This window comes from Strigops habroptila, chromosome 6 (assembly GCF_004027225.2).
Source record: "Strigops habroptila isolate Jane chromosome 6, bStrHab1.2.pri, whole genome shotgun sequence".
In the NCBI taxonomy this organism is placed as follows: domain Eukaryota; kingdom Metazoa; phylum Chordata; class Aves; order Psittaciformes; family Psittacidae; genus Strigops; species Strigops habroptila.
Genome location: NC_044282.2, coordinates 75,565,625 through 75,578,942, shown reverse-complemented (window position 1 = coordinate 75,578,942; position 13,318 = coordinate 75,565,625). Strand labels below are relative to the sequence as shown.

At 56.5% G+C, this 13,318-nt stretch overlaps 2 protein-coding genes across 2 annotated transcripts; one reads left to right on the top strand and one right to left on the bottom strand.

The window, feature by feature from the left end:
- Positions 1-279: 279 nt before the first annotated feature.
- NKX2-2 (NK2 homeobox 2) lies at positions 280-8,512 on the bottom strand. Its single transcript, XM_030489872.1, has 3 exons — positions 8,019-8,512; positions 1,213-2,029; positions 280-923 (listed from the first exon to the last, which is right to left on the bottom strand). Exons 2-3 carry the CDS (start codon positions 1,469-1,471, stop codon positions 364-366), a joined length of 819 nt encoding a protein of 272 aa, XP_030345732.1. The 5' UTR covers positions 1,472-2,029; positions 8,019-8,512; the 3' UTR covers positions 280-363.
- On the top strand, positions 7,269-9,270 carry LOC115609526. The gene is made up of 2 exons (XM_030489873.1): positions 7,269-7,444; positions 8,718-9,270. Exons 1-2 carry the CDS (start codon positions 7,284-7,286, stop codon positions 9,202-9,204), a joined length of 648 nt encoding a protein of 215 aa, XP_030345733.1. The 5' UTR covers positions 7,269-7,283; the 3' UTR covers positions 9,205-9,270.
- The last annotated feature ends 4,048 nt before the right edge of the window (positions 9,271-13,318 follow it).

Below are 13,318 nucleotides of genomic sequence, written 5' to 3'. Positions count from 1 at the left end.
GCAAAAATTTCTGTAAACAATGACGCACAAAAAACACCTCCCCTCCCTTCCCCCCCTCCCTGCCTCCCCCCGAAATGAAACCGAGCCTCCCCCCAAAAAATAGAGGGGAAAAGAAACAGGAGAGGGAAAAAAGAACCAAACCAAAACCAAAAACCAAAACCAAACAACATAATAATAATAATAATAATAGCAATAATAATAATAGCGTTTCCCTCTCCATCCCTTCCCCCGCAGTTTTGATTTTTATTTTTGGAGCATCAGTCTGTCTCCCTCTCTGTCTCGCTTTATTATTTCGGGGTTTTCCTCCTCTTTTCGCGCATGGGGGGTACGCGGGTGCGGGGGGTGCGCGCTCCCCTGCAGCCTTCACCAAGTCCACTGCTGCGCTTGTACCAAGTGGTGTGCTGTGGGGTACTGGGGGTTGCTGGCCGCGCTGTACTGGGCGTTGTATTGCATATGCTGTAGGGACTGGGCGCTATAGGCGGAGAAAGGGATTCCCGTCTGGAAGGTCGCGGCTGCCAAGTCCTGAGCTTTGAGCGTGTGACAGGGTTTGCCGTCCCTGACTAAGACCGGCACCGCCACCCGCCGCGGGGAGGGCAGAGGAGTCACTTCCATACCTTTCTCGGCCCGGGCCCTCTTCATCTTGTAGCGATGGTTCTGGAACCAGATCTTCACCTGGGTCGGGGTGAGGCGGATCAGGCTGGCCAAGTGCTCCCGCTCCGGCGCCGACAGGTACCGCTGCTGCCGGAACCGCCGCTCCAGCTCGTAGGTCTGCGCCTTGGAGAAGAGCACCCTCCTCTTCCTCTTCTTCCCCGCGTCCCCGCCGCCCGCCGCTTCCTTCTCGTTGTCGGGCGACTCGTCGGCCGACGGCTCCGGTGACTTGGCGGATGGGTCCTGGCCGCCGCCGCCTGCCGCCAGCCCGTGCACTGCGGAGAGCCCGGCCGGGAGCGGCCCGTCAGCGGGGACCGGACGGGGGGGGGCTCAGCGCTGCGCACCCCCCGCACCCCGCATCCCTCCCCGCATCTCTCATCCCGCCGGCGCCTGGCAGCGGGGCTCTCCCCGCCGCGGCATGGGGAGGATGAAGGCACCGGCGGGGCTCAGCCAGCCACGGCGAGCGGCGAACACCCCCCAACACCCCACACACCCCCTCGACCCCCCCTGCCCCGGCGCCGGGGGAGTGTGGGGCGGCGCGGCCCCGTCCCCGCCGGTACTCACGGGAGTATTGGATGCCCTCGGCGCTAGCCAGCCATCGCGTGTAGGGATTATCGCTGCTATCGTAGAAGGGGTTCTTCAAAGGCAGCGTCTGCACAGCGTCCAAGGGGGTCTGCCCCAGCACCCCCGCTTTCCTGGGGGGCTCCGGCGCTTCGCTCTCCTCCTCACCCCCCTCCGCAGCGGAGCCGTCCTCATCGTTGGTGTCGGGGAGGTCCAAAATGTCCTTCACCGAAAAACCCGTCTTTGTGTTGGTCAGAGACATGTTCCGGCCAAATTTAGGCAGGGAAAGTTGGAGGAGCGGCTCCGCGGGCCCGCCGTGTCACGGGAGCCACGCACACGCGGAGCGGCGACAGCCCCGCCGCGCACGGCAGCGGGGAGCGGGGAGGGGGGGGGAGCACGCGTGGAAGGGGGGGTAGATATAACGGGAATACAGGTTTACAGGGAGATAACCGAAGGGGTTGGTGCAAAAGAAGAAGCGGAGCCGCCGCGGTGGATCTCTGCAGTGGTGGTTTCCACGGACGGGCTTGTTGTGCCACGGGGGAAATTCAGAGAGCGGGAGCAGCTTCGGAAATAGTTTGTAACTCCAGGGGGAAAAGGGGAGCGACACGCCAAAAATTAAAAATATATATAAAAAAAAGAGGGCGGAAAAAAATTTAAAAAAAAAAAAAAAGAAAAAAAAAAAGGAAAAGAGAAAAAATGGAAGAAAAAAAAATCACTTCTGGCTGTTGCTTAAACACCCCGAGCCCGCGCCTGCCTCTTGGAAAACCCGAGCCATTGCTGGAGCGAACAGTCCGTACAAGGCTGGTCCCCACACATGAACCTGCCGAGAGGAGGGAGAAAAAAAACCTACATTAAACCCGGGCAAGGTTGGCCACGTGTGGGCGGGTCCTGGGAGTCAAGTGGATGAAGACAGTGTTTGCAGATGTGAAATTGCGGGTTTTGGGCGAGCTCCGAGCTTCCACCATTGGTGATGAGTGGTATAACGTGTCAGTTAATTACCGGCGTGGGGAGGGCCCTTCCGCGGGTGCGTTGTGTGTGTGTGTGGCGCGGCGGGAGAAGGGAGGGTGTGATTTTCTCTTTTCCCTTTTTTTTTCCCACCCAGTATTTACATACAAAGAGCCTCGCACCGATATTCCCCACACTCCAAAGTGTGTTTTCCACCCATTGCCTTGCGAAGCAGCGGGGAAATAAAATATATATAACTATGGGATAAGTGTCCCCCCCCCTTCTCCCCGCGCAGCTTGCGCGCCGGCGGAGCACCGGGGGCAGCGCTCATCTCATGGACCGAAGGGGGGAGGCGGTTCAGATGGCAGGAGACCAACTTATCTAAACCGCCTAGGTCAATATTTTGGTTGAGGCTTAGGGATGAACGCTGGAAATTAAACAGCGAGTAATTGATTCTAGTTTGCTCCGAAATTAACCGAACTGGCAAAATGCGATCGTCAGTCACGACCCGGGGAGATGCGGGAGGTGATTACTTGAGGGAGGGGGGCTTTATTTGAAGAGGTCTCATTGTTTTTGCCTCCTTCTTCCAAGGGAATAAAACCCGGCCCGTTTGGTTGATTTAGCGGGCTGGAGCCCAACGGGCTTTCAAATAGAACTGAGATTTTCTTAGTTTATTGGGGTTTTGTTTTTACTTTCCTTTTCGGAGCCTGGAAAACTACGGGGGGTGAAGGGACCTCTTTCCAAAAGGGCGTTTTGGAAGGCCGGACTTTCAGGTGTCGCATGCACAGACACACTCCGACGGCCGCGGAGCCCCGCAGCATCCCCGGCCGCGGGTCCCGGCGCTGCTGCGCGGCCGCGGATGGTTCTCCCTCCGCGTCCCCCCAACTTCTTCCCTATCTGTCTGCCACCAACTTTTATCTTCATTTTCCTCCTTCCTTCCCTTCCTTGCAACTTCGGCCGTGCGCACCCCGACCCGGACCTTCTTCCCCTTGTTCCTCCTCACCCCTGAGCCACCGCGAAGCCGGAGCCCGGCCCGGGACGGGCTTATGCGTGGGGATGACGGTCGTTTGCGGAGGGGGGTGGGCACAGACAATTTGGGAAGTGGTTTTATTCCTGGGAAAGCGAAGTTGACCGAGTTTCTCTTCCAGGAGGAGGGAGCGGGAATGCGGCTGCTGGTGGTGGGGGAGAGAAGGAAGACGGTCCCTCAGACATCCCCCGGCCTGCCGATCAATGTATTCGCACCTTCCCCTCCTCTCCCTGCCCGCTGCCCCCATCCTTCCTCCCCCAGCCCCCAGCCTGCCTCCCATAAAGCATGTGATGTGGCTGACAATGCCCAGGGATTTTTTTTTCCCCCCTTTTTTTTTTTTAAAGCGAGCCCCTGAGCACATCCTGGGTGGTCGGACCCTCGCAAACACAAATACAACCCTATGGCTAAGCTGGAAACAATGTCCGCAATGTAGACAAATGTCCGGCTTCTGTTGGAACCCTTTGTCTCGGCGCAGTTTTTGCATTTATTTCAGTGGCGAAATAATACGTGATTGACGCCCTCTTTCAATGTGTCCTAACTGTTGGGAATAAATCTGAGGTTGTTCCTAGTTGTCATGGTATTCAACCGCACTCAATGGCTATCTCTTCATCCATTCCGGAGTCCTCCCCGATATCGAGGGAACCCCTTCGGGCGGGCGCTCCCCTTCCCGGGGGGGAGGGAGCCCCGGGCACCCACCAGGCACAGAGCCCCAATTTCCAGCCAAGCTCGTCCTTATCGATCGATTTATTCAGCCCCCAGAGCGGGGGGGGAGGCGGGGGGAGGGAGGAAGTTTAAATCCTTCCCACCACCGCAAGCGAAGGGAAAAAATAGCCATAATGACCAGTGACAGTCGCGACAGAGGCAGCACGACGATATAACGGCCCGATTTAAAGAATCCCGGCGGAAGCTAACCGGGAAGGGACAGGATGAACATCTCCAGCGGCGTGTGCTGCTTCGTGGGGCAGCTCCACTCCTTGGGGTGGGGAAAGAGCTGCGCTTCAAATAATAATAGTAGGAATAAGAATAATAGTAGGACTAGGAATAAGAATAGGGATAGGAATAAGAGTAATAAGAAGAGTAAGAATGGTAAGAATAATAAGAATAAAAGAATAGGAGTAATAAGAATGATAAGAATAAAAAATTAAGAATAAGAGAATAAGGATAAGCGTTAGGGTAAGGACTCACACACACCCAAACCGACCCGCAGATGCCACCACATGGGCAGAGCGTCCTGCAAACCCCACTCGACGTGGGGCCTGACAGCGGCAGAGCGCGGGGTGCCCACGGGCGGAGCGCGGCCCGCTCAAGGCGGACACGGCCCCGGGGATGGGGATGTGCTGTGGCCGGGCCGCGGTGCCACCCGGTGTGGAAGGACCGAGCGGCCCGTTACCCACAGGAACAAAGGTCTCTTGAGGGTGCACAAAGCCCTGCGGCCACGGGAATGGGGGTTTGGGGGGATCCAAAGCGCGGGCAACGCTTCGGGCCGAGCCCGCTCTTACTCCTCACCGGGAAGCTGTGACGTAATAGCCGGGAAGGTGACGTAAGAACCGGTCGGGCGCTTTGACGTCAGGAGGGGTCGCGGGGCCGGGATGCGGCCCCGCTCTGCATGTCGGGGGAACCCTACGGCAGGTCGGCGGCTATCGCGACAGCGCCCTGCCACCCTTGGTGCCTTCCCCCTCGTTGTGCCCCCGTCCCAACGCCCCACTGGGATCCCATCACCGCGCAGGGAGCCCATCACCGCCCTGTCCGGCCCTCCCCACGCGTGGGAACAGCCAGGCGGATTGTGGGGCTGTTCCAGCGCTACGGGGAGGGGATGGCAGGGCAAGGGGGTGCAGGGGGGAGTGTAGGGGCTGCTCCCCCATTCCACTCCCCCGGGTTATTTGCACAAGCCCGCAGGAGGCCGGCGGCACGGTACGTGTACACAGGCGGAGTGGCTGCACTTGAGGAGAAGTGCCTCTGCCCGCGGTTGGTGTTTACCTGTTTGCTCTCACAGGTAGCTCAAACACCCCTCTCCACCCACCCCTCTGCTTGTCCCCCTGCCCCGAGCTGCGTGGGGACCGGGTCCCGCACTCCATGGGCGGCGGGAGTTGATTTTACCGCCGTTAAAGCTCGTTTTGGGGTTATTTAAGCGCGGGCAAGAGGCATTGGGTGCGGGATGAGATGGAAGGAGCCCTTGGGAGCGGCTCCCCGGTCATGCGTGACCTCGAACCCACATTGGCGAGGCGGGGAGTGGGCTCGCTGTGCTCCCCACGCCACGGGCGGCCCGGGGTTCGGGGGTTCAAGCGGCGAGAAGCCGTCGCTTCCTTCCCCGCTTTTAGGCTTCCGCTCCAGGCAAAGCGCCGGGTTTCTCCCTCTGTTTTAAGCCACCGACGCCCCGACTTCATTCCCTTCTCTGTCGAGCGATGTCATACACATACATTAAATATAATACTATATAATACATGCATAAATAAGTGAAAGGGTGTCTGGAGCTGTGCGGTTCTCCCGCTCCGACCCCAGCCCCGCATCGCGGGCACAGCCGTCAGGTGGATCGCTTTATTGTTTGATTAGACCCGAGGTGCGAGCTATTGTTTTCCCTCACTCCAGAGCCCAAATAAATAAACAAGGACAGCACCTTGCCGCTCGGGAGGGATTAGAGAAGCCCACACGAAGCCTTTGTTGAGGGGGCAGGTTTATTTTACCTCTTAGAATGGGCTACACTTGAAATGAATAGAGGAAGAGAAGCGCAGCCCATGTCGGTGCTGGTAATTGTTATTAGGGGCTTCAGCTCAGGAGCAACCCCTGTAAGCGACACCCTCTTTGTTTTAAAGTGTGGAGGGGGAAAGGAGAGCAGCGTATTTAAAGAAGACATCTTTTGTGGGCTATAAAGAAACCCCACAAAAGAAAAAAAAATAAAAAAATCAACCAACAAGAAAATTAAGAAGAAAAAAAATCAGAAAAAAAAAAAACCCCAAACACAAAAATCCCCCCAAACCACCGAAACACCACCGGGGGAAAAAAAAAATAAATGAGGAGGGAAAATTAAAAATAAAACTATTGCTTCTGTATGTATCCTCCGAGAGGGTTTTAAATCGCATTTTCCGGCGCTGAAGCGGCAGCTCCGCAGCGATGTTGCCGGTTCGGCGGGTCCGTGGCTGCGCCAGGCCGTGGGAAAGAGAGTGGACACCGGGAGCTCACGGCTCCGCGTTCCCTTGTACCTGGTACAGCCGCGTCCCAGCCTGGGAGGGGCAAAAATTCCTGTTTCCTGAAATCAAGGGGAAACCAGAGCCCTCTGAATCCTCCGTGGCTTTCAGGAACTTAATGGTAACGTGCGGGGCTCGGAATTTCTGCGGGGTGGAATTCCCGTTTCTTTTCACGGCTGGAAAAACGGCATTGATAAAGGCGTCAAGGGTGTTTTGGGGGAAAAGAAAAAAGGGGAAAAAGGGGGGAAAAAAAAGGAGGAAGCTTCCGCCACACACAGAAAAGGACCCGGCACCAGCCTTTCCCATCGAAGCTCAGAAGAAAGCCCCCGCGCCCCCCAAAATCCTTTCTCCTGCAGACAAGTAAACCTTCTCCAGGACATAGGAATCTAAATGAGCTTTCCTATAATCACGATTACTCTATCTCCTTCCCCCCGAAGCTTCAAAGGCGGAGAAATCCTTCCAATTCACCGATATTACTTATAAATTTGTAGATGGAGATCTCGCCTGCCCCCAGCCAACCTCCCGAGGTGGTGAATTGTAATAGAAATTGGGATTTCCCCCCCCCCCCGCTCCTCCCTGGGGGCTACCGGGGTTATGTCAGAGCCGGAGGGCACATGTTAGGGCTTTGATAAATGCACTTTAATGAGATCTTTGAAAATATTGCCAATAGTGGCGGAGGCAGTTTGTTAAGGCCCTGCGGGCGAGCACAAAGCCGGAACTCGCAGCCTCCCCCCCCCGACCCACCTATTTGTTGGTGTTATTTAATCTCCCCCCTCCCGGACCCGGCCCAAGCTATAAGCCCGGCCTGGGGCTTCCCTTCTCCTTCTAGTCTATTATAAATTGTTCTATTTGCCGGGCAAACGCTTCTCCCCCTCCGGGCTCTATTCGCTCCCGTCTCTCTAATGATTAAACGTGTCGCAATGAGATTAAGCTTTGTCAGCAACGTGTCCCCCCCCTCGAGGAGGGGAGCGCGGCCCGGGGCCATAGCAATGAGGGGATTTACGGCCGGGAGCACTTTCTTATCTGAATTAACTTCTCGCACCCGCGTACACAACATGGAGGGGAGCCCGGCTGTACGCAGGTACTGCGGGGGGGGGGTTCGCGAGTGGGATCCCCGTTAAGCATCCGAGGAAGACTCCGGTGCCTGCCCGCCCTTCGCACAGCGGGAAAGAAAGGGGAGGTCGGGCTCTTTTCGGGAGAAGGAAGGATGGGGAAAGGTCCATCCGGTGGGTACCCGGCCTAAGTGCTCGGGCCCGAGTCGGGGCAGCACCGGGGGCCGCGAAGGGAAGAGGTGGCGGCGGCGGGAGCGCGGGGGCCGGGGCCATTCCCGGTCCTCTGGCGTACTCTGCCGTCGTAGCCGAGAAGTGTCCCGCCGCCGGGGCGGGGGGGGAAGGGGATGGGGATGGGGATGGTGGGAAGGTGTCTCCCCCCTCCTCGGGCCAGGCGGGCGGAGCGCCCCGGCCCCGCTTCCCCCGGCCCCACCGCGCACCCGGGGCCGGGGACCCCGCCGTCGGGGCAAAGGGAAGCGCCCCCCCCACCTTTCCGCACCAACTTCTACCTGTGCCCCCCCTCGCAAGCCCCGTCCCACACGAGGCCCCGCGCCCCAGGGGTCCCCGCGTTGTTCCGACGCCCGTGCCCGCCGCGGCGGGGCTCACCTGGGCTGGGGGGGGGGGCCCTAAACGGGCGAAGGGTGGGAGCGGCGGCGGCGGCGGCTCCTCCGCGCCTCTCGCATTGTCTCCGCCGAGCGCAGGGCGGCCGCTCCTTCCTTCCTCAGGCTTTACACCGCCCGGTCTGTTTGCTTTCCTCCCCGGCGGGTGACGCCAGGCGAAGCACCGGCCATATGCTCGGCGGCAATAAATTGGTTATAAGCGCAAACACGCCGGTTCCTGGATGGCTCTTTTAAGCCTTGCCCCGGCCCCGCCGCTGAGCCGGCCCCTCTTCCCCCGGGGGGCAGAGCCCTCCCTCCACCCCCCCGGCCCCCAAGATGCGGAGAAGCCGCTTTCTGCCGGCGTTGCCCAAATCCTCCCTCGCCCCCCGCTTCCCCCCCCCCACCTCGGGGCAACCGCAACTTCCCCCGGCCGAGCCCGGGCTGCTCTTCAGCGAGTTCGCCCTCTATAAATCGCTCGGTAGCTAAGACGCTATAAAACCCAAATAGCCAGATGTGGCACGTTATTTATGTGTGAAAGCTCGTTTACATTAGATATGCTGATCCAAGCTCTGATAGCAGGGGTTTGCGGGAGATTAGAGCTGGGCTGCCAGGGACGGCTCCAGCTGCAGCCCCCCTCCCCTGCCCCTTTTCGGTTTGCTGTTTTTTTTGATGGTAATTTTCTTTATTTATGTGTTTTTTCTTAAAGGGGAGGCCAAGAAAACATGATGGAGTTGTGGGGGGGGGAGGAAGAGCGGCGCTGTCCGACTTCCCTGAAGCCGGCAATGGGAAGTGGTACCTGGATGCAAGAGGCTCCTGTGAAAGGCACGACCTTTCGAGTGCACACATGGGAGGAGGTTACAGCTGGCCGAAGGGCTCCCTGGGCATCTCTGCTCACCCGTTTCCATTCCAAAGACTGTGGTTTAGAGAAGCACCAGCACAGCCCCCATCGAGGTGAGCTCTGCGGTCACTGCCCACCCCAAGGAACCATCACTCCTCCCAAGGGCATTACTGGTGGCTGCTGGGGATTGAATGAAGGTCACAGGGGTCCTTCCCCATCTCTCCTCGTGTGGATTCTCTCCACCACCTGCTGTGTTTTTAAAAGCGCTGGAGAGACCTTGGACTCCCCTGTGAAACTCCCCAGGGCCCAGGGCAGATATCTCTTAGCTAAATACCCCGATCACAGGCAGCTCTAACAGAGCTGCCCGCAGATAAAGTGATTGATCCTTATACCAATCAATAAAGATCTTGTTCTGAGCAATTAATAACTTTGCCAGGCTTGTTTTGTTTGGGTAAGGAAGTGCCCACATTGCTGAGCGAGGGAGTGAAATTAGGGGGGGAAATACCCCGTTGCCCACATGAAAATACAAATACAGTTGGCTCTTGATTGACGTACCTGCAAAGTCTTCAGCTTCCACAGCAAGAGATTCAGTCTTGAATGGGATGAGGATGCCTGGAAGGGGAATTACATCTCCAAGTACAGCTGTATAGGGTTATAAACCTGCATAAGAGGTGTGAACCCATGGATGTGTGCAGGTCCCCCTGCAGCAAAGCCTGCCATGCCTCGTGTCCCACCACCTCCCCAGCCACAGGTCCTGCCTCTCCGGTATCCACACAGCACAGCAGGAGGAGAAGGAGGGTGGGAGAAAGGCAAAGGTGCCACAGCTGGATTTGGGGCAGGTGAGGGAAGGTCAAAGGGAAGCAAATGGCATGGAGGGAGGGAGTATGGAGCTGGGAGCATTGGATGAGGAGCTGGGGCTGGAGGTGTGGAGAGGAAGAGGATGGTCCATAGCTACAGGAGCAGCAAGATGTGCCTTCAGGAGGCTGATTGCAGCCTGGGCTCCAGGCTGCTGCCCCTGCCCAGCCACTGGCAGACAACCTCCGGGTAAGGAACAGCTCTAAGCCCCAGCACAATGCTGATGGTGTTCCAGTGGCAAAGTGATGCCTGATGCGGCACAAGGGTCCGAGCCCTGTATGTGTCCCTGGGACAGTGACAAGCTGCCTCTCCAGCTGTATTGTGAACTATGCAGTTACTATTTTATCAATAAACCCATTTTGTATTCATTACTAAAAGCAAACCTTTTTGGGGGGCTTTTTGGCACCTGATGGGTATGTGAAAGCCAAGCTGTCAGGTCCTGGGAAGGAGAGTGAAGAAGGCAACAAGGATTTCCGCACCAAACCCACACGGCTTCATTTTGCTCAATCATGGAAATTAAATATTTATTGGTGAGTAAAAGCAGGCTGGGAGGTTTCATTGGAGGGTGTTTTACATGTAGGGGAGGCTTTTTAGGTATCTATTTGTAGGATCATCTGGAAATGTTGCTTCAGGGAAGAAGGTGGAAGAGCAGAGGTCAGGATACCTTTCCTCCATGGGTTTGTTCTCTCTTCCTTAAACAGCCTCAATAATTGTAATTGTTTTGTTGGAGAAGGCTGGACTCTCCAACCATGAGGATCCATTGGGAAGCACTGCCAGATTCCTTCCAGCTCCAGGGAGAGAATAAATGGCACTGAGCTGGCGATGAGCTGCTGCTCAGCCCTGCCCCATGCTCTGGTGCCCTCCCCATCTCCTTCTCCTTCAGCAGCTCTGAGGGACAGCAGATGTCTGCTCCTCTCTCCATCCCCTGGGCCCTCCCTCCCAGCACCCCATACCCTGCCCATCTCAGAGTGGTAAGAGTGGGAACACCCTGCTCCTAAAATACCCTGTGCAGAGTATCTTGGAGAGGTGGGTGTGCAAAGGGCTTCAGTCTGGACTCTGGTTTGGAGAGCTTGGGATGGGCTCCACCATGTTACAGGATGGTTATTTCCACGTTGAGCCCCAGCCTCATCCTCTCTCATGCAGCATCCACCAGCACCTCTTTGTGCCCTGGCTCCGGACAGGACTGTGAGTTATGAATCTCCATGTGCCCCAGAGGAGGGGAAAGGGCTTTTCCCATTTCAAGGCTTGGCCATCTTCTCAGGCTCCTGCAGCTGCAGGGGGAGGTGGAACTGCCTGTCCTCCTCCTGGTTATTGCTCAAAGGGTATGGCAACAACCCTTGGCTACTGCTGGTGCTGATTTTGAGCCAGTTCAGGCTACCTTGGCCCTGTTAATAACCCAGTCTGGCATTTCATGAGCACCACCCCTGGTACTCCTGGGGAGCAATGTCTGGAGGCTGGTTGAACCTCCTGTGGGCCTGTTGCCCTGAGGCAGCCCATGTTGCTTTGGCCAGCTGGAGGCTGGTCCATAATGCATGAAGGGGAAACCTTGGTTATGGTCAAGGGGGCCTGAAGATACATGGGATCCAGGGAGAGCCCTTCTCAGGAGCTAAGCTTAAGGATGCAGTCCCTGGAGAGCATGGGTGTCTGTGCCAGGCAAGCCCAGGCCCAGAACCTGGGCTGGTGGCATGATGTGAGCCCAAGCATTCCTGAAAGGTCCCCAAATCCTGGGACAAGTCTCATCTTGCAAATCAAAGGGAAGTGCTAAGAGTTGGTGCCTGGGCTTGGGATGCTCAGGGTTGATCTGGTAGGGTGAGATAAATCCAAGGTTTCCCTAGATGAAGGAATATATTTCCACATTTCATACACTCATTTCACAAACATGAAGGAATTAAAAATGACCAGAAGGACCTTTTTCCCTGGAGAGAACGAGAGCTTGGGAAAGGTCCTTATACCATATACCAGGACACATCAGGTTTTGGTGAAGAGCAGGAACACTTTGTGTGAAGTTTGGACTAAGTTGTCCCTTGTTCCAGCCTGGTTTTATGATGGATAAATAAGACAAACCCATTCACCACCAAAGCCTTCAACCACAGTCCCCAAAGACAGTGCCAGGGACAGTGATGGATGCGATGGGAGCGGGATGGGGGAACATGCCACATGCCGCTTTAAGAGCCCCTACATAGGCTGAGTCAAGCGACCGGTGTGTTTGAGGAGCCAGAAGACTATCTCTGCTGTGGCGTGTACACACCTGGGGCAGCAGATGGCCAGGGGCTGTCCTGCGGGTCTGAGCACACACTGCAATCTGGCAGCAGCAGAGCCCGCTCTTGTTCATGGCACCTCGGCTGGCTGGGAGAGGGAAGGGGAAAGATGGATCCTGTGGATCCTATGTGAGTTGCCCCTTTCATCCAGGTTTGATTCGGAAGTGTGCATCCATTCTCAGGTTATGTATAAGGCAGAAGCTCTTCCCTGTGAGGGTGCTGAGGCGCTGGCACAGACTTTTCCCAGAGAAGCTGTGGCTGCCCCATCCCTGGCAGTGTTCAAGGCCAGGTTGGACACAGGGGCTTGGAGCAACCTGCTCCAGTGGAAGGTGTCCCTGCCCGTGGCAGGGGGTTGGAGCTGGAGGAGCTTTAATTCCCTTCCACCCAAACCAGTCTGGGATTCTGTGATCCATTCTTCATTTTCTCATTTTATTTGATTTTTTCCTGGAGATTGTGATGGGGAGGAACTGGAGCAAGTGTTGGTGGGAGCTGGTGGGGTGCAGCAGCTGGTGCTGGGGGCTGATGGAGGTGCATCTACCTCGAATCACAACGTCTGTGCGCAGACACCGGCCCTTGCCCATGGGTGACTGTGTGGGGAGCAGAGGGGTCCCCTAACACCACCAGTTTTACTTGGGTCCCCTGGAGATGTCGTTGGCTTGTCCTGGTCTCACCCACCCGGCAAAGCCAGCGCTGCTCATAGCACATACATGGGGTGGGGGGAGCTTCCCAGTGTTTTCAAGTGAAGGTCCATGTCCCTGGGGAAGTAGAGCTGTTTGCCCAGAAAGGGGGAGAGGGAGGAATCTCCTGGTGATACCAACAATGCTCACACTCAGACTGATTTTCTTCTCCCTCTTGACAAAGCCTGTCCACCCACTTCTTCTCCTCCGTATCTAACCTTGGTCTTTCTTTGCTCACCCAAGCTTTTGTATCATATTTGCTATCATGTTGTTTAACTAAGAATTCCCATGGAAGCTGCTTTAGATGGATTTAGCTCCTGCCATGAAAAACAGGCACTGTTTTTCCAAACTCACCTGTCTCCCATTCATGGTAGGGAAAGATGAGTCTTCCCCAGGAGACTTTGTCCAGTTTTACTAATCCTGAAGATGAAACGGGCTTGCTGGGACACAATAGGTGTGAAAGAACCAAGACAGGTCTGAAAAAACAGGAAAACCAAGGGAAAGAGAGTGACATTGATGCCGTAAACCCCGCGAGCGACATGGGAACCAACTGGGAAGCCACAGATAAGGAGCACGTCGTGGCGTATCACGGGCGCCCCATCAATCACTCGTCCATCTCCAGGCGCCCGGACCCCGGTGCAACAGGAGCGATGGGAGTGTGGCTGCGGCATCACTGTCA